Here is a 20,767-nt window from a genome sequence, read left to right as displayed (position 1 = left end):
GCTGGAATTCACAGCCTGTGTCGAAAGCTCCCCAGTTCTACACCAAATCTGCAGCAACACACTGAGTTGTAATATGAACATAAATCCATATATCACCTCATTCGTGGTTGATACACAGAATTATATTTGCCTGTTATGGTATGAAGTTGTTTATGACAAGTTTTAATGGACAAGTGAGGATACTGTAGCAAACTATATTGTCTTATGTATTTCTAAGTGTTGATTTTGATTTCATTAGGTATGCAATCTAACAACCAATACTGAATTATTTTATGTAATACATTGTATAATCCCAATTTTCTGGATGTGAAACCAGTAAATGGAGCAAATCTGAGAGTAAGACATTGTTACATTTTGTTTTGTGTCTGGCATGAAATCCCACCCGTGTGCTATCTTCAAGCTAAAACAGAATCTAAAGAAGCTGTGGAAGAAACCGCCTTGATGTTTCTATTTTGAAGCCTCCTTTTCTTCTCTGTATGTCTCTTCTCTATGTCCCCCAACCCCCTCCCTGTGGATTCCCCAGCAGCAATGCAGTACCCATTAAAAAGCAGCCCTCCACCCCTCCTCTCCCACATCCCTGGCAGATTTAGTGCCATCACCCCGCCATTGGCCACCAAGCTGACAGCTGTGATTTATAGCTTGTTCCTCATTGGATATTCCCTGACAAGCAGATTTATGGGTGTACTATGATTCGCTGCCGGCCGCCTTTAAGATGAGTTACAGCCTTCTCTGTGATAGGACACAGAACCAGTGTCAAGTTACTGTCGTAAAGCCTCTGTCCCTTGGGGGAGGGGAGCAAGGAGGAAGGGAGGGCGTGGTATGCCTGTGTCAAGACAGTAGAACGATGCCGAATGGAGAAACAGAGGGAGCGATAGTAAAGGGGACTGAGGCAGAGGTGAGGAGATGGAGAGACTGAATAGACGGACAAAGACTGAATTATACCTGACATTACCTACCTGCTTCATCTCTATTTCCTACGTAACTATCTGATTCCTTGACTGTTACTAAAGCCAAGCATCATTATCTTTAATTGCTTTGACCTACACACTATTCTCTACACACTAGTGGCCCAACCATAGTATTCCAGGAATGTGCTTTTCATTGTGCTGCTACCGAGACATTCACAGTCAACATGAGTTACAATCCGCACACAGAATACACATTAGATATACACTTTCATTACCTTTTTATGTTATTTCTTTGTCACCCTGTCATTGTCCACACTTCTTACAATGCTTCTCTTCCCATTTCCTCCCGTACCTATTTTTAATAATATTTTGAAATTATAGTTAATAGGGTAAATTCCCCCCCCCCCAAAAAGGAAATCAGAGAAGGGTGTGAAACAGCATTGCATATTTTATGGATTTAAGGATGAGTGCCAGATTTTACGACAGAGCAAAATTAGATTTGCTCATCCCATCATGTGAGGATAGGTAGTGTATATATTACCTTTGATGCACTATGATCTTAAATGCCTCCTTCCTTTTCTCTGCTCTGATTCCGTTATTCCAATCTACTCCCACTCCTTCAGCTTTACGCTCTCCAGTTTCTCAGCCCACGGCTGCCCCTTGTATGAGCAGTCAGGCAGGGTATAATAGATATTACAACAGGCACACTGTAAATAACTGTGTCGCATCACCGATCAACGGAAGAAAACTGCTAAAGTCACTTTCACTCCTTTGCTGTCAACAATATTTTCTGTATATTTTACTTTAGCTGTCTGTGTTTGGCAACCTGTCCATCTGTGAGTTTGCAATCTCTTAATTTTAATTGTTTTGTTTCTGAATCTCCTAAAAGTGTGTCCTATGATAGTGTCCATCTGTCCCTGTCTCCCTCTCTTTTTCCACCCATCACTTTAGTTCTCTTTACTTTGTCCAGACTGGATTTAGACAAAGAGATACATAAAAACACATCTATACTGAGACACACAGGCTCTAAAGCCATAGAGGGCTCCAAAATTGTGGATGAGACACTCAAAATTATTAGGCTGTGGCTGTGTTGGTTATAGACCTAAGTCAGAGTAGATATTAATAATTTCTAAATTCCTAAAATGTGCAAATAATAAATTACTATCACTTTCCCTCATTGATCCTCTAGTTAGTATTCAAGTTGCATCATTTTGTGTCATGACTCATGTGCAGCTACTCCTACAATCCATTGGTCACAGCCACAATGGCTGCTTTTTCTACTTTTTTGGTAGCCCCTTATGGCTTAAATTGACACTGGTATCATTGCCATCAGGAATCTTAATGGATGAGACCCAGGGGTGGCTAACAATATATCTTTGCAGCCCATAAATTACTAAATGAATGTATACACAGTATAATACACTTTATGTTATAGCCATACTCCGAAATGGATAAAAAAAAGATTTTTTCTCACAATTATAGCCTACACACAATATCCCATAATGATGTGAAAGTTTTTTGGAATATTTTGCAAATCTCTTAAATAAAATATGTACTTTTTATTATTACATGTAGGCAACATAAGATTTCACAGCCTATGCCATGACACTCATACAGAAACATTTCTGCAGCATTGAAGGTCCCAATGAGCCCAGTGGCCACAGTTTGGAACCACCAGGACTCTTCCAAGAGTTGGCTGCCCGGCCAATCTGGGGAGAAGGGCCTTAGTCAGGGAGATGACCAAGGACCCCATGGTCACTCAGACAGATCTCCAGCGTTTTCTCTGTGAAGAGAGGGGAACCTTCCAGAAGGACAACTATCGCTTCAGCACTCCACCAATCACGCCTTTATGGTAGAGTGGCCAAATGGAAGCCACTTCTCAGTAAAAGGCACACCCCAGCCCACCTGGAGTTTGCCAAAAGGCACCTGAAAGACTCTCAGACCATGAGACATTTTTAATAGGTGTAAATACTGAAATAGAATAATCAGTATCTGTCTCAGACTGAGAATTTGAAAGGGTCTTAGACGATCATGTCTATAAAGTATTAGCTGACATTGTCAGAAATGTTTAAGATCTTAAATATTTATAATCAAGCATTAACTCTGAAGGCCCACAGATGGATGACCAGGGGCCAGTATTGCAAATAAGCAGATTAATTCATCCATCAAGCATCAAACAAGAGACAATTCCTAGAGTTCCTGCAAGAAGGAAAGTGTGGGGTTTTAAAGAATTTCTGATATTTGCCATTGGTTGTATATTTGACAGGCTACACCATGAATTATTCTACAGATGCACCAACTCAAACAGCATTTTCATTTAGTGAGAAAGATGGAAAGCAAACTCAGTGATAATTCTATGGTAAACAAAGGAATAGTGTACACACAACCATATGCACGTTTTTCTGTGAAGCACATTTGAGTTTGCTTCGTGTATAAATAAAGTTGCCTCATCTTTCTACATGTTGCCAATGATTTGCAAACATGTTTTCCTGAGAGAGCAGCAGAGACCACTGTAGATGGCTGGAGGTAAACAGTCACACTAAACATTGAATCTTTTAGAAAGTATTTTATTTCAGCATAATGGTAAGAAGCCTCTCCCCACACTCCGTACAATTAAAACTAATTGGATCACAAGGGAACATATTAGTTTGCCCATTTTTTTTTTTACAATAATCAGTGTAACATGTTTTTTTTAGGAAAAGTTATTCTTATGCACTTATTTTGCCTACACAAAATAATCAATATAAGATCCTATCTTAACTGAGGATCATAACTCTGCATGCAAGACTAATAAACAAAAATACTAATTTGTGATAACTACTGTAGATGCTGTTGCTTACTTAATATCTCTACCAATATAATCCACTACAAATACCAGGGAATTTGTATAAAAAACAGTTTCTTTTAAGTACTACTGCCTCTAATATTTAAATTACTCAACATCCTGGGCTCTCAACATTACTGATCCAAATGTTTCTGTCCACCTTCTTTGTCAAGTCGAGGAGTAAGAGGCTGTCTACAGACTAAACTCTAGTACTGTATATGTTCTTCATCTTTTGTTTCTATCACTCCAGTGTTTACATTTTATCAGAAATTAAAAAAAAAAGGTCCTTATTGTTAACAGAATTATCATAATGTCATGGAGGAGAAATAACTCAGTATTCTGTCTGACTATTTGGAAAATAAAACCTCATCTTAACTGTTCATGGAGTCTATTGCATTTTTACCAGTAGATCAATAACAATATGAGATTGGCCTGGGATCTAACAAGTAACCCTTCTTTGCCCTGTGGCCAGACTAGTGGGTGGTCATGGCAGGCAGCAACCATTTCATTGCCTTTAGGGACAGGACGCTGGGCCAGAGAATATATATCACTTTTCTCAAACTTGGTCTGTAAAATCTTGTATATCTTTTCCAACATTTTACTGGATCGCTACTTCCTCACTTGAGTCAAACCCAACTTTGAGATCCAGGCACAAGTCAATTTATACCCAGATATCATACTGATATCAGTAAATTATTTCACTTTATACACAACAGGTCTCAAGTTTAGATTAGGCCTTTGATACACACTGACACTTGTGGGATATACAGTGGGCTTATAAAATGTAATGAGTAACATTTAGATATTGTAATCAAATGTACAGTTTGAGTGAAGTCCTAGTAATTAGGACCAAGAGTTAAAAAACAAAACAAAAAAAACTACTAGCCCACAGACAAGCTGTGAAAGACCACTGATACACATACTGAACCTGACTAAGTTGATAGATGCAGAGTGGGTAGACGAACAGTATGCTAAACAAGCTTGTTGCCATTTCACTTGGAGGGGGTAACCACAGACAGCATAATTAAAGTTTAATACAGGTTACGGAAAATCATTAATTACTATATCATTTAGCACTACAATGATTATTGATGAATCCGCTCTTATTTAAGGCTAAACCCAAGAACATAACAGACATCCATTATATACACACCAACTACATAATATCTCAAAAGAAGGCATTCGTTAGTGTGCAGCGGAGTCAAGCAAGTGTTGATACAGCTGTGGCTATGGCCTGAAGCTCGCCAAAGCACAGCAAGAGGGAAAGTAAAGTATGCACTATTAGCATCTCACTGGAATTGTCAAAACTTCTGGTTCTTCCAGATGATATGATGGGTTACATTATCATCAGTACTAACCAGAAATATGTATACATTTTTGCCCACCAGTATGCTGCAACACTACTGTGTGTTCTATAAGCTTTGGAAAAAACATACCTCGATGGTAAAAGGCAGTGGCTCGTCCTTGTAAATCTTATAACAACAATAAGGATAATTAAACCTTTAGTTCAGAAAATAAAAAAAGCAAATGAAAATAACAAAAACAAAAAACAAGCACGCTCTTAAGGCCACAAGATTCTGTATATCTCCTGCCATTCTCTGAACATGATGATCTGTACATACACAAAGTAATGGGACTGGCTGAAGCTGCCATCTTGTGCCATTTCAAACATATATCCTTGTATGAACCTTAGTCAGAGAAAGCTTCCCACTTTTTGTCGTAGAAATCTATACATACACTAGTATGTAATAGCTGTGTGGGGTTGAACTTGCAAAGGCTGTCCTATCCTGTGCCACTTCCTGAGTCATCAGCACATCACTACCTTGCAACAAACAGAACATGGTACAGGACACTACGACAGACAATATCCTGTACCCTGACCTATTACATATGACCTGTTAGGATTTCTCCATGCTCAAATGTGGACTGTCCATTTGTATCACTCACTATTCAAGCCCTTGCTTTTACAGGTTTGCCCCCATGTACCATTGTCCAGATTTTACATTTATGCATTTAGCAGACGCTTTTATCCAAAGCGACTTCCAAGAGTTTTACATTTCTGTATTTTCTGTAAAAACAGTAATTTCTACATTTTCCAGATATCCTCTGCTGTGTGTAGTTAAATATTCATGTATATATCCCACTTCATTGCTATGACTTTAGGACAAACTGTAGCCGCCGCCGGCTACACCCCCCCCCCCTCCCCAAATGCCTTACCTTTCCCCCCCCCCCCCAACCCACAAAACCACCCTCAAAGTACCACCAAAACCCCAAACAATGAATCTGAACAATAACAACTTCTTTGTAAAATCAAATAAGTACAAAACAGACCAGAAATGTTATCTTAAAAAAAAAAAAAGAAAAAAAAAAAGGAAAGAAAAAGAAAGACAAAACTGTATGTCCCTCTGTCATAAGTAACCTCAGGACTGGAGCTGCAGAATCAGTCTGTGCCAGAGTGTGGCGCCACTAAGCATAGGGCTCAGTGGCAGAGACCATGGGCCAGTCCTGTCTCTAAGGAGAGGTGGTGGTCATGTGTGGGAGGGGAATGTCAGACTGCAAGCCGACCAGGAGGGGGGTGCAGAGGGCTCCAGGTAGGTGGAGCCGGTGGTGGCTCCTGGGGATATGGGCGAGGCTCACAACATGGCTGGTTCTCTACCTTTGCCACACCACGGCCTTGGCACAACCGCCGATGCCGCAACAGCCGATCAGTCCGTGAAAAGTTCTGAAAACGTACACAGTTTATGTAAGGGTGATACAGTAAGACTTTATTCCAAAGCATATGGAAAAAGGACTTCCATGTGTTAATGTAACTTGGTGCATAAAAATGAACATGCGGCTACTGTGCGGTACATGCTGATGTTAGAAAAGACTAGTGTGGGCGGACATATGCCTGTGTGGGCGTGGGTTGTGCATGCGCACATGGCAGAAGAAGGCTATTTATGTGGGACGATCAGAGTATGCTCTCACCTGCTGGCATCTCTCGCACTGATAAGGCTTTTCTCCGCTGTGGACACGCTTGTGTCGCTCCAGATGGTAGCGCTGGATAAACCTCATATCACACATGTCACAAGCAAACGGCTTCTCCCCTGAAAGAGCACACCAACACAAATCTATTACATCACGTTCAGTGCTGAACCACAACAAACTGCATTAAATCAGTCAATTAGTCTCACTAGCTACAATTTACTGGGTATTCTAAATCTAAAAATGAAGGAATGCAAAAACATCTAATGTGAGCCAGTTCAAGAAAAGGAAGAATGCATGGTAAGAAACTACTCTGATTAACATTTTGAGATGTCTTCTCATCAACTCATTATGTGTAGCTCAGAGTGGAATCTCAGATTTTTATATCAAACTACCAAACTGGATGCCCCTGGAAAGTGTAATTTGATAGTTTGAGGCTGGTTCAACATCCCATCAAATGACTTGACAATCCAAACTCGAGTTTGTGGTGGTCTTGTAAAATTTGTTTTAGTCAGAGCTTTTCTGAGTGATAGGGGTATGGTGAATGGACGCATACCCGTATGAGTGTGGCTGTGTCTCTCCAGATGGTTACGCTGAATAAACCTCATGTCACACATGGAACAAGCATACGGCTTCACCCCTACACACAGAGTAATATATTAGCCCTCTCTCCAAGAGATCACAACACATACAAACCTAGCATTACAGTTAAATTATCTTGAGATGTAGCCTAACCTTATGTGAGTTTTATGTGTGCTTTTTGATGCTTTATTGTTTTAATAGAAGGTGAGAGGCTGAAGAGTTACCAGTACATGCAATTCTGACTCAAAGAACATTACAATATACACACTAGGACCTAACCAAGAAATAAATGCGAGTATCCCCAGAACATTGATCCTAGACTGCGGTAGGTAATCTGCCCCCTGGTTTACAATCCAAGCCTACATTTTGCCTCTAGCCTTTGACATTGAACTGGCTTCTCAAACTCACAGACTGGCGCTAGACAAGCATCTAGGTATATAGACTACAAAATGTGAGAGGGGTCTGCCGAGCTGAGCCATACCCGTATGAGTGAGGCTGTGTCTCGACAGGTGGTAGCGCTGAACAAACCTCATGTCACACATGGAACAAGCGTATGGCTTCACTCCTGAATGACCAGAGCATCAACTTATTATTGCTGCCCAACTTTCCTTAATCCAATTAAGTCTGTATGACATGCCTATGCAAAATTGATGGTTTACAACCACAGATGTCAATTATAATGCCTTGCAGGGGACATACAATTTTTGAACTTAATTTCATCCGAATTAAAAAATGTTTTGGATGGATATTTTCTAAGCTTTAGTCCACAACAACACATCACATGAGCTGATGACATCACCTGGCTGTGTAGATCAGTATCAATATGCTGTATATTTACATAAAACTGGCATTTTAATTTTTCCAAGCCCTGGGCACAGGGGGTTGGGTTAATCCTGATCTTAATTACGGGTACAGTAGGCGTGTGCATACCCATATGAGTGAGGCTGTGTCTCGCCAGGTGGTAGCGCTGAAAAAACCTCTTGTCACACATGGTGCAAGCGTACGGTTTCACTCCTACACACACAGAGCAGCAATGTATCATTACTGTGCATCACTGCCCACCAAAGTACTCAAACATTGGTCTAAGATTCTGCAATTATTGGTTATTAACCACTGATGCCAATTCATGCAATACATGAAATTTACATTATAAAATCTTGATTATGAATGTAACTCCTCCAGGTGTTTTTTGTGGATGCTTGGCCACAACACACTGAACTAACATACTCTTCTTACAAGACTTGTAGCCAACATTTAACACTGCAAAATCGGAGGGATTACATGCTATTGGATTAACCTTGCACATATAAAATGTGCAACTAACAAATATTTCCTAAACAGAAGCTACCTGGAAGATTCACATCTAATGTCAATGTTTGGTTTGCCTACATTGTTTCTGTGATTTAACTCTCCAATCTTCCTCTTTCCTCCCTAATTACTAAATGAGGGGTACGGTGAACGGACCCATACCCGTATGAGTGAGGCTGTGTCTCGCCAGGTGGTAGCGTTGAAAAAACCTCATGTCACACATGGTACATGCGTACGGCTTCACTCCTAAATGACCAGAGCATTCATTTATAAATCTAATTAATTAATCTAGCTGTACAACCCATCTCTGTCAATGTAACCTACAGCTGTGGAAAATTGATAGGTTTTTAACCACTGAAGTCGATTACATTAAATACTTTACAGTGGATTGACAACAATAAAGTTTACTTGGCTCAAACCAGTGTTTCTAATTGTTTTCATAGATTTAGTCCACAACAACACATCACAAGCTGATGATGTCACCTGGCAATAATATTACAAGCCCTGGCCAAAGTGCTTTTCATTGGATGTCATTATGTAAACATTTTTGTATATCTAGATACAAATGATCTGTTTTCATGAGAACACGGGGATTGTGTTTTATTAATTCTGCCAAACCAGGTTTTGGGTTTGTCTAGATCTTAGTTACGGGTACAGTAGGCGTGTGCATACCCATATGAGTGAGGCTGTGTCTCGCCAGGTGGTAGCGCTGAAAAAACCTCTTGTCACACATGGTGCAAGCGTACGGTTTCACTCCTACACACACAGAGCAGCAATGTATCATTACTAAGCCTAACTGTCCAGCCCCTTAGTCTTCAAACATTAGGCCTGGCTGCTATTATTGGTTATTAACCACTGATGCCAATTCATACACAGTATTCACAATACTCCTGGTAAATAATTGCTTAAAAAAAAAAAAAACAGTCCAAATAAATACTCATATCACAAACTCAACAAAATGCATGAGCTTATGTTACATTGTAGTAATGCTTGCATGTCAATATTCTCCTTTAAAAAGTGTGCTTGTGATAAACCATCTAGCCTACTACTTTGCTCCCTAACATCTAAGTGAGAGGGGTACGGTGAGCGGACGCATACCCGTATGAGTGAGGCTGTGTCTCGCCAGGTGGTAGCGCTGAACAAACCTCATGTTACACATGGTGCAAGCGTACGGCTTCACTCCTAAATGACCAGAGCATTAGTATATCATTTTTTATTTTATTGTTCTTTTTTTTATGTTTCATGCTCTTCCAATAATCCATGTTAAACACATATATATGCTAAATTGATAGGTGGTTAATAACCAATGCTAATCCATGCATTTACTAACAGGGGATTTTCAAAGTGAATATAATTACTTTCACCAATTAAAATTGTGCTTTTTAAGCTTTTTATACAATCCACAACCACAACACATCACATGAGCTGATGATGTCATCTGGTGGTAAAAGTACAATTCCATCTTTTCCGTCAGGGAAAGGTGGTCAGATATAAAAAGATAATACATATTTCACCTGGCCCGTATAAGTACAAACACATTAGGCCCAAATCCTGCTAACCCTGTATACTGGGGACCAGGTGTATCAACAAGGTGAGCGGGTGCATACCCATATGAGTGAGGCTGTGTCTCGCCAGGTGGTAGCGCTGAAAAAACCTCTTGTCACACATGGTGCAAGCGTACGGTTTCACTCCTACACACACAGAGCACCAACTTCAGCATCATAAAAGTTCTTCAACTGCCAAAAACGATCGAATTAAACTTTACTAGGCTACTTGAACTTGAAACAAGTTTAGTAAAGTTGCTTTGTTCACCAGCCAGTGCCATTAATTAGACTAGATTTGAATAACCAATCAACGCAATGCAAACAAGGTAATTCAGAAAATCTGCAGAAAGTGAGTTGACCACAGGCAACTAATTTCGCCTATGTGTCCCCAAATAGCTTGTAATCAACGCGAGTCAAAATAGTTATGGCCAGGTTAAAAATTTTGAAGGTAATGCTGGTGGACATCCGGGTTCACGTCATGCTATTCATCTGAATATTGACAATTTTAGGCAGTTGGAATACATCCGAGTACATAACATACATTGATATAACTGATGTTACCATGGTATTGCATGTCTAACTTCTTGATGTACTTTATGTGCTAAGTATACAGCTCTGAAAGCTTATGCCAAACAAACATTGCCATTACTCCAACATGACTACTAAACTGATTGCTCAATACAAATTACTCAAACAATACAAACTCGAGTTTGATGTAGCCACTATTATTTATCTATCTAGTCCCATAAAGTTGTGGGGTTGTGAATCTGACTTCATGCACTGGTGGGCCTCATGCATGTTCAGACTGATGAAAGTGAAGCGCATTTAAAAGAGAAACATACCTGTATGAGTGAGGCTGTGTCTCTCCAGTTGATACCGCTGAATAAACCTCATGTCACACATGGAGCAAGCATACGGCTTCACACCTAAACATACACAGAACATACAAAAACTTTAGCCATTTTTTGGTATAATTTTAAAAGCATACATTTGTTTATTGTCCTAACCTACACATTTGCTGTATTTAACTCTGAACAAAAAAACTCAACCAATTGCAACACATTTAGCATGTTCAAGTTTACCCTGTTATCAAGAATGATACACGGGCAGATCATCTGTGTACTGCTCACACTAACAAGGGCATGACACCCAAAAAACAAAGTTTGTAAGACTTTAAATGGCAATGAGAGTCAAACCACAAACACCACCGGTTGTGTTAGTTAAAGTTAACAATACTCTAATATATAGGAAATGTGAACCAAACAAACGTGAAACAGTGCATCTTTCACATTTAATTGGAGTTTAGGTATGCCGCTTGATATAGCTAGCACAGGGGTCTTTTGAGTGTCATGTACCTTTAAATTGGAAATTTGTTAAAAAATGCTGGCCAGTAAAAATAAAACTTAGCATTTTACATCTGCTGTCATTGTTGAATGTATAATACATCTTTAAACATTGGACACAAACAATTATTTGAACAGTAGTTTCCAACAAAGCCATATTCCATATGTACAAATGGTCAATGGGAAGGCATGTACCCAAACAAGAAAATTACTATCTTACCTAGATTGATCTAATGTTATAAGACACTATGGGCTATCATCAAGACGCAAGAACATGTGACAATCCACCAGATTAAAGTGTTGGAGGTTTATTTAAAGAATAAATAAAAAGTGCTACAAAAATGTCCTTTAAACTGACAGAACTTTGCTAAAGAGAGGATTTCAGTAAGGTGGGAACAGTTAGTAGACCCATACCCGTATGAGTGAGGCTGTGTCTCGCCAGGTGGTAGCGCTGGAAAAACCTCATGTCACACATGGAACAAGCGTATGGCTTCACTCCTAAACGCATACAGTACCAAATTTTAGAATCCCATGAACTGTGTACACATAACATATTTGTACATACATTGTAAATTTTACTGTGGTTCATATTGCGTCTAATATAGCCTTTGAAATAAACACAAAACTCAAGGGACCAACCCATCTCCCTACATCATGCGAAATAAAGGTGACAGACCCTAAACTGTCATCAAAACAGTTACATGGTGCATCACCAATCAAAATCACTGCCATTCCAAATTCTCATGGAGTACATATTCCTAATTCTCATGGAGTACATATTTCTATGTGAGGATACCTCCTTTATTAGAGAGACAATTAACACCTTGTGCACTGCGTGAACTCTGTGATCCTTGGGTATTTTGTAATGCAGGAGAGAGGGGTAAGGTAAGACGCATACCCGTGTGAGTGAGGCTGTGTCTTGCCAGGTGGTATCTCTGGAAAAATCTCATGTCACACATGGAGCAAGCATATGGCTTCACCCCTATACACACACAGAGTATCAACTTTAGTAAAGCTCTGCACACAACAGGACTCAAGCCAACTGGGTCATAGTGGTGTCCCCTTGTAAGCTGTTCTGAAAACACAGGACCAGCCCCATCGGTGGATCCAATCAACCTCTGACTACACAATGTTACACGCAAGACAATTTAATAGCAATTTGCCATTCAATTATTTCAATGCAGGAATGGCAAGCCATTGGCCAGATCAGAATAAGACAAATCAAGGATTTTGCAAGAATATTTGTCCATGGATATAAAAACTCAAAGGTTTACTAAGACAACGCCAAAATTTGAGGTGTCAGTAAACTAAATTAAAAACCACCACTAGATTAAAAACCCTTTGGTAGCATGTCTATCAGGCTTCTGTGACAACAGGGGTACAGGAAGCCTACCCGTATGAGTGAGGCTGTGTCTCGCCAAGTGGTAGCGCTGGAAAAACCTCATGTCACACATGGAGCAAGCGTATGGCTTCACCCCTACACACGGAGTATAAAACATTAGCTAGCCACCACCAACAAGTTGGTTTAACACATCATTAAATAAAAAGTTGTTCACAACCACAAAGATTTACCACGCAATGGAGATATAGCCTAAAGACCTACAGGTTAACCCATTCAGTCTCAGGGCAGCTTCTAATAATAAACCTAGAATACAATGAAGATGATGATATGACAATCTACTGGGTTTTTATAAATTGAATCTAGCCGTCAGCAGGTGTATGTAAACGCACCATTCATCATTGAACGTGTTCAAAAACCCTATAAACTAAGGCGGGTTCGGTTCAGAATTTGTGCCAACTGAATCCTTTGATTCCACTTGAAATGAAAACTCTCCAAGATGCAGGATTTGTACAGGCTATAATAGACGGACGCATACCCGTATGAGTGAGGCTGTGTCTCGCCAGGTGGTAGCGCTGGAAGAACCTCATGTCACACATGGAACAAGCGTATGGCTTCACCCCTACACACACAGAGTTATACATTAGCTAGATAGTCCCAATTATATTACAAATGCTTGTACTTCCATGAGCAATATAAATATGTTTATTGTTAAGTGTCACAAAGGACTTGCTTGAAGATGATGGTCATCAAAAAACTACAGCCATTTATCCAAATACATAAACATATAGGCTTTTTTGTTAAGCCAGGGAGAAGTTAACAAACAGGTTCTCTAAATAGCAACAAAGCCTAAATCTTTTACTTTTCCCCAAAAAAATAATCTCTGGTTAATCTGTCATTTTTTCTTCTACCCTTACATTCTAGTGGCACCACAAGCAATCGTCAAGTACTAAAGCTTGGACATTAAGGGACTATTTCCACATCAAGCAGAACTTGCTGCAGCATTTAAAAGCCTTACGATAGGAGATTTTGTCAAAGGCTAGGTGGCTTCAACGATAACTGCCTTTAATGCACATTAAGGTTGGAAAGTTTTTCTAATAAATGGTAACCAAAATCATTGTCCAACAGGTACTTAAATATCCTATAGACATATCCTTTAGGGGCTATCAAACTGTTATGGAAGACATCAATTCAACATACACTCAACATTTTTCTGAGTGGAGGGGGGCTTGTTTAATGTGAGATGGGTACGGAAAAAGGACGCATACCCGTATGAGTGAGGCTGTGTCTCTCCAGGTGGTAACGCTGGAAAAACCTCATGTCACACATGGAACAAGCGTACGGCTTCACCCCTACACACACAGAGCACAAGAATATTAGCTACTCAGTCTACACAATTGAAATTGTTTTTTTTTTCTTTTATATGTATATATTATTTGCTTTGTACTGTTATTGATTACATTTATGAAGAATGGACCCATGATGCCATTGAGAAGTAATTGATCTAATCTCCTAATGATAACAAATAAGATCAAATCTAAATGAAATGCTAATAATTGATTAAAGTTTAAAGCTCACTTATATCCATGGGGATATATTTCACATGTTCAGTACAGACGAGAAGTTTATGACACAGATTACTTACCGATACTATGTTTAATGTTTCTTTTAGACAAGCAAAAACAGACAAGGATTGCAGACTACAACGCAAGTATAAGCCACAATACAGTAATGCATTGTGCAGGAGTGAATGTGCTTTTTAATAAAGAAAGTACGTCAAACTAAGTCTAAGTACGTCATAGTCCCTTGATGTCCATGCGGTTACCTGTTCTCCCAACCAAACCATATAAAACAAAAGCTACATCTAAACTGTAATGATGTCTTGTAATAACTTGCATCTCTGCATGTTTTCTGTGTACCTCTAGGTTTAACTGTGATAATCACAAATAGGCCAAGCAATAGACCTGTCCTTTGCACTTTCACTGGTGTTGGGGGACCCATTTGTATCTATGAGGACTCCTTGCCTTCACATGGTGGAGATAAAAGGAATTTTGGGCTTTGTTGGAAATTACTGTCCAATGACAAATAGAACTCTAGGAAACTTTAGTGAGATGGGTACGGTAAGATGACGCATACCCGTATGAATGAGGCTGTGTCTCTCCAGGTGGTAACGCTGAATAAACCTCATGTCACATATGGCACAAGCATACGGCTTCTCCCCTAAACCGAAGAGCACCAGTTTTAGTCAATGGTCCCCACAGTGAACACCAAGAAACTGTGAGGCAACAGCTGACACCAAACAAGCTCTTCAGGAGGCCATTTCAAAATCTTTAAATTGATGCACACTCCTTAAGAAACCACCCATAACTTAATCCATACTGGCGTTTTCTGATGGCCTCTGGCTGAGCATTTACTTACTAAATCAGGCTTTTTTTCCCCTCTAAATTGTAAACGTACACCTACAGAAGCTGGTCGTGGTGATTTGGACACATACCTGTATGAATGAGGATGTGTCTCTTCAGGTGATAGCCACTCCTAAATGCTCCATAACAATGATCACAGATGAAATTTTTCTGCACTTTGGATACTGGACAGTTACCATTCTCATCAACAACCACCACCTACACAGGACAGGAAAGGATAGAGGTGTGAAATACACCCTAAAAAGCTAAGCATTACATACACAGATTCTAACTACCACTAAGATAAGGACTAGCAAAGTAATGGTAATAGCTTTGTTTTGTTTTTTATAAGAAATGGCAGTCAAGCCGTCATAGTTATAAAACTAGATGAATCCACATTCTTTTGTTAAGTATTGGGCCTTTTAAGTGCATAAACTCTACATAAGGGTTAACGCCCTCACACCCCCCATGATACAGCTCCCCCACTTGTGCACACAATTGCAGTTATTGTGCTCCTCTCTTCTCCCCTCCCGTCCCCTCCCCCTCTTTCCTCTCCAGAGACCCCCACCCCCCCTACATCTCCCTGAGCTCCTCCCCCCACCCCCACACAAACAAAATGTGCTCACTGGAAGGCACCGACTTAGCTACAGGCAGAAAAAGTCTGTCTTCGTCCAAAGAACTGTACAGACCCATCCACCCACCAAGTTGAGAACACATAAATACTTGTGCAGTTAGAACAAAGCCATAGTTAATTGAATACTTGAATATTCATGGTTACTGACCTTTCCTCCCCGTCCATCCTGCTCTCTCACTTTACAGGGGGTTCCAGATTTCCTGTTCTTCTTTTTGAGCTGCATCTCCTCATTGGCCCTCATCTCCTTCTCATCCAGCAAGCGGGGTGCATGAAAGTCACCCTCCTTCCGAATGAGCTTTCATCACAGATGGAAGAGGACACTTAATCTACAGTCTCTTTTCTGATAGCTAAATAATGTTACTATGCAGATCTGTATGTAAAATATGTTACAAATTGTATCACAGTGGTTGATGATATGAAACTTTTTTTTTTTTTTTTTTTTACAACCTTGACTACAGTATTTTTCAGAAAACAAGCCACATTTTCAATAAACTGCACCCAACCAGAATGGGAGCTTTGTGTTTGTAAATCTGATTATAGCCCCAGAAATGTATGCCACACTTGATGCGATCAATGATTCCAAGCAATGCACAATATTTTAGATATAGTATAAGTTTAGCTAGCTTTCAAATCCTGAGGATAGCCTCCCGAAGTTGAATTAGCCAATGTCGTTAGCATATGCTAGCTAACGTTGGTTTGCTAGCTGTATATAACATTTCACTGGGTCTTTAAGCCGTTAGATTTACTGAAACTATAAGCCGTACAACCACAAGAAAACTGTCAAATTGGGGTACAAGCCGCGGTTTTATTTCCGAAAAATACGGTATTTGCACCCCAACATAAGTGCAAAAGAAGAATTAGTGTTCAAAATCTAACCAAGGGTGGACAGCTCATCCCAGACGGCAGGATCATGTGGCTCTGAGGCCCACGGTCAGGGCCTTCCCTCTGGGGCGGTCCATGGCCAAGGGGGGTCATCATTTTCTTGGGTGGACCGGCCATGGAGCTCGCCTGCATCAGGGCCATACTTGAGAGCACGGCCTCACAGCCAAGCAGCCCCGCCTGGAAATTAGATAGTTGAGTTAAGGAAAAGCTTTGGTATTGTAAATCAAACTTCAGAATGATGAAGCCTAGTATAACCAAGGTGTTATGTTAAGGAAAAACAAAAGAATATGTGAGTTAGTGATAAAACTTGAGACAAAGTTTCAAACATATAAAATATCACTACATAAAACGACAACATCCTGAGTGACATGTTTGCATTAATGTACATGTATTTGTATTTTGGAGCTTTAATTTCTTGATAGGAAAACAAACCCATTTCATATGGTCGCGGACTGAGCTGCTGGGCAGGTGTGACATTGCAGTGGGAACGGTGTATGTGAGGGCAGGGACAGGATAGGGGATAAGGTCATCCAGTGATCCGTCAATCAGGATGGTCGGTCTGACGGGAGGCCACACCCACCTCACTCATCTAGCACTAAAACTGAGCAAGGGGAGGATGTAGATAAAAAACGGTGAAAAAAACATTCAATGACAATAACAAGTTTTACACTAAATCTTGACGCATATTCGTAATGTTTATGCAGTCACATATTCATGCATCCCATCAGTTCAGCGATTTTGTCTACATCAAACGTTCAGGTTTCTATGTATTTAAGATGTCCTCGTCAGCCAAATGCATGGTCTATATTTAAACCATATACCTTCCCAACTTATCACAACACACAATTAAGTTATTGACGAAATACAAAAGAAACAGAATATACTCGATGATTAACGTTTGATAACATATCTTACGTTACAATCAAAATGCCACGTTGAGGCTTTAAGATCCTAGAATAATAGCAAGTAGACCAATGCTCATCACCTCACACAAGGGCAACACGAAGACGAGCCTAATAATATGAAAATGCCGTTCCATGAGTGTAAAATGTAACCTAGTTTACCAACGTTCCGAAGCTATATCACCACATTATTCGGTGATGGAAGACATGTCAAACAGATTTTGTGATAAGAATATTGTACACTTGTCTTGTTTGTAATTACATGGGCTTTACTTTTGCTTGCGAACAATGCAGCCAAGCCAGACTAGCTACAGCTAGCTAGTTGGTGTGCCGGAAACATTGATGACCAGACTAGGTTTCCAAACCGTTGCCACCATTAAACTCAATTTTGCTAGCTCTGAATATTGTTAACCTGTTCAACTAGCTATGTGACTAAGTACATTTGCAATTCTTACATAGACCGATAGTATGGTGGAAACAAAGCTAGCTGTAAAGAAAATTATGTGGACAAATCTCGATGGCACGAGTGCCATGATGAAAGCACAGCTCTCTAATTAAAAAGGCATTCGCCATTGGCTTCGAACAGCACCACCGACATGAGTAGCCTAGCTAACTACCCCTAACGTTCGCAAAAGGACTGCAAATGGCAATTTTGTTCTTAAATAAACCACAAGCTAATTCTGGCATTTAACTACCAACTGAGAGAAAGAGATGGGCTGTGTAGCTACCAACAGTAGCTAGCTAGACTACTAAAACGTCGTAAGTGGTAGCTCTATGCTCCTACAATACCAATTTTTAAGTCCGAGAATTAAACCCAACATTTTACAGATTGAATCCAAACAAAACAAAAGTTATACTGTACAAATCCAAAGGCTAGAGTGTAGATTAATTTGCTTGGTACTTTAATGAATAGTGACTCTTGTATTGTAGGTAGAGCTAGCTAGCCTTCAATCCAACGTTATCCCACTGGCTAGTCTACTGTAGCTAGCCTGTGAGCTATAACAGAGGACTAGCTATCTCTATATTATAACACTAAAACAAGACTGGCTATAGCTAGGGAGCACGGCCTTTGATAGCGCTTGCTGAAATAGCACTGAGGTAATTTTTCCCCTCAGCCTCAGACGATATTAATCGCTTATAGTACGGACAATACGCGCTATCCCTTCCGGCCTGTCTGTTGTGTCTGTAAATGCTACAGCTGCTACTACTAGCGAGCTAGCATTAGTAAGCTAACTGCTCGCTTGTGCTTCTCGTAGGAGTCGGAGGAGCATTTGAGGATGTAAGGCCAGGGTTTTAAAAATACTAATTTCTTCGATTATAATGCTAAAGACACGGATGATCGACCTGTGCAATATCAAAATGTACATGGATGTTGAGTTACCCAATATGTTCTCTTGTCGATCTTTTTTTTTCTCGAAGCCCGTCGCCTGTGTTCCGATATCTTTCGTTTACAAACACAGGAAACGCTACCGGACGTGCTCTTCGAGGAGAACCCTGTCATGCGATTGGAGAGAGAGCTTGTGAACGTCAACCATGTTGGTGAAGAGCAACTAGCCTACTCCATTTTGGTTATGGAAGTCTCAATAGCTCAAGCAGTGTCTGTGATGCCTTCTAGCATTTTCATATTTGATATACATTTTAATAATTATTTTTCATTGTCGACCCATATTTTTGGAGTTAGGTCTACATTTTATATGAGTAGCCTAAATATGAACAACTACTTCTGCCAGCTAATTAATATAGTACATAATGTTTGTCATAGGTAACCAAAAATAAGTTGTTTTATTATACTGTTTCTGTATTCAAATTATACATAATATTATATAGGCTTGGCTAATTGAAACAATTATATTGGTTTATGACATTGCTTTTACTTAGGCTATGTAATTCCCCGCATTGACAGGGGTAGCGCGCGTAGTTAGGCCTACCTGATCGTTTGAGTAGCCATGTAAGTCAGAACGGTCGGGATATTATGCTGTTCATGCTGTGTTCCATAACACGAGGCAATGCTTGTGATTTTGACTCTAAAATTGAATACTTGTCATATTTAACAAAGACAAGGCTATCATCTGCTCTCCTGTGATCTATTTGTATTCCCTTAATGACTTAAGAGGCTACACTTGGGTGAATTGGGTGTCATCTTTAATAGGCTAGTTCTAAAGTTTTAAAGAGTCTGCCCAATAGGTTACTGTGTAAGCTATATAAATTCAAGTCAATGATAATACTATTTAGAGCAGTGGTTCTCAACCCTGGTCTTCAAGTAGGCTACCCCTGTCCTGCATGTTTCAGATGTTTCCCTGCTCCAACACACCTGATTCAAATGAATGGGTCATTATCTAGTTATGCAGAAGCCTGGTAATGACCATTCATTTGAATCAGGTGTGTTGGAGCATGCAGAACAGGGGGTACTTGAGGACCAGGGTTGAACCACTGATTTACAGTATGCCAAAACAGTAAAAAACTGTGTTTAGTCACTCACTGAATTTGCAATACATTTAATGCACGTTTATACAAATGTGTATGTGGCTCACTTTGGTAAGTGGGTTTGAATTAGCTGAGCCCAGGGATGAAGTTTGTACATCATGTTGGGATTTGAGTCCCACACCGCCTTCAGATGCTGTTTGTAAATCGCTTTGTGTAAAAACATCGGCTAAATAAATAAATACATGTAAAACATTTAGACAAAACACTCAATTTAAAAGGTCTGAATACTATAGCCATCATCTGCTATCTATTGCTGTTTATTTTCAAGTGTATGCCCTTAAAAATTTAGATAGGAAAGTACCATTACATCTTCACTGCAATAAATTGGAAGACTAATTAAATTAATACTGTATTATCTCATTACAAATTACTTTTCAGGTTTTTTTGCTTGCACTCTAGATGGCGCTCTTGGCAGCAGATAGAGGGAAACGTTTCTGTGACAAAACTGAAAAAATGACACTTTGCTACAATGTAAAGTAGTGAATGTACAGTTTGTATAACATTGTAAATTAGCTGTCACCTCAAAATAACTCAACACACAGCCATTAATGTATAAACCGCTGTCAACAAAAGTGTGTACACATTACTGGAACCATGTCCTGTTGTCTGATGAGACCAAGATAAACTTATTTGGTTCAGATGGTGTCAAGC

At 39.8% G+C, this 20,767-nt stretch overlaps 1 protein-coding gene across 11 annotated transcripts; it reads right to left on the bottom strand.

Annotated features, from left to right (window-relative positions):
- Positions 1-5,975: 5,975 nt before the first annotated feature.
- znf740a (zinc finger protein 740a) lies at positions 5,976-19,762 on the bottom strand. 11 transcript variants are annotated; one of them, XM_084705355.1, is made up of 22 exons: positions 19,561-19,762; positions 19,014-19,126; positions 17,163-17,331; positions 16,725-16,907; positions 15,997-16,143; positions 15,307-15,433; positions 14,949-15,032; positions 14,081-14,164; positions 13,351-13,434; positions 12,867-12,950; positions 12,372-12,455; positions 11,888-11,971; positions 10,973-11,056; positions 10,194-10,277; positions 9,685-9,768; positions 9,259-9,342; positions 8,749-8,832; positions 8,209-8,292; positions 7,760-7,843; positions 7,253-7,336; positions 6,700-6,818; positions 5,976-6,454 (listed from the first exon to the last, which is right to left on the bottom strand). In XM_084705355.1, exons 3-22 carry the CDS (start codon positions 17,205-17,207, stop codon positions 6,281-6,283), a joined length of 1,971 nt encoding a protein of 656 aa, XP_084561481.1. In that variant the 5' UTR covers positions 17,208-17,331; positions 19,014-19,126; positions 19,561-19,762; the 3' UTR covers positions 5,976-6,280. The 11 variants fall into 11 exon arrangements, with proteins under 11 accessions (XP_084561481.1, XP_084561480.1, XP_084561484.1 ...); XM_084705354.1 differs by lacking the exon at positions 19,561-19,762 and having other exon boundaries at positions 19,014-19,187; XM_084705358.1 differs by lacking the exons at positions 12,372-12,455; positions 19,561-19,762 and having other exon boundaries at positions 19,014-19,186.
- Positions 19,763-20,767: the final 1,005 nt, after the last annotated feature.

Source organism: Hypomesus nipponensis, chromosome 9 (genome assembly GCF_054491055.1).
Source record: "Hypomesus nipponensis isolate SF chromosome 9, ASM5449105v1, whole genome shotgun sequence".
NCBI classification, from domain to species: Eukaryota; Metazoa; Chordata; class Actinopteri; order Osmeriformes; family Osmeridae; genus Hypomesus; species Hypomesus nipponensis.
Note: the sequence above shows the minus strand (reverse complement) of the source record. Positions and strands in the feature narration are given on the sequence as shown.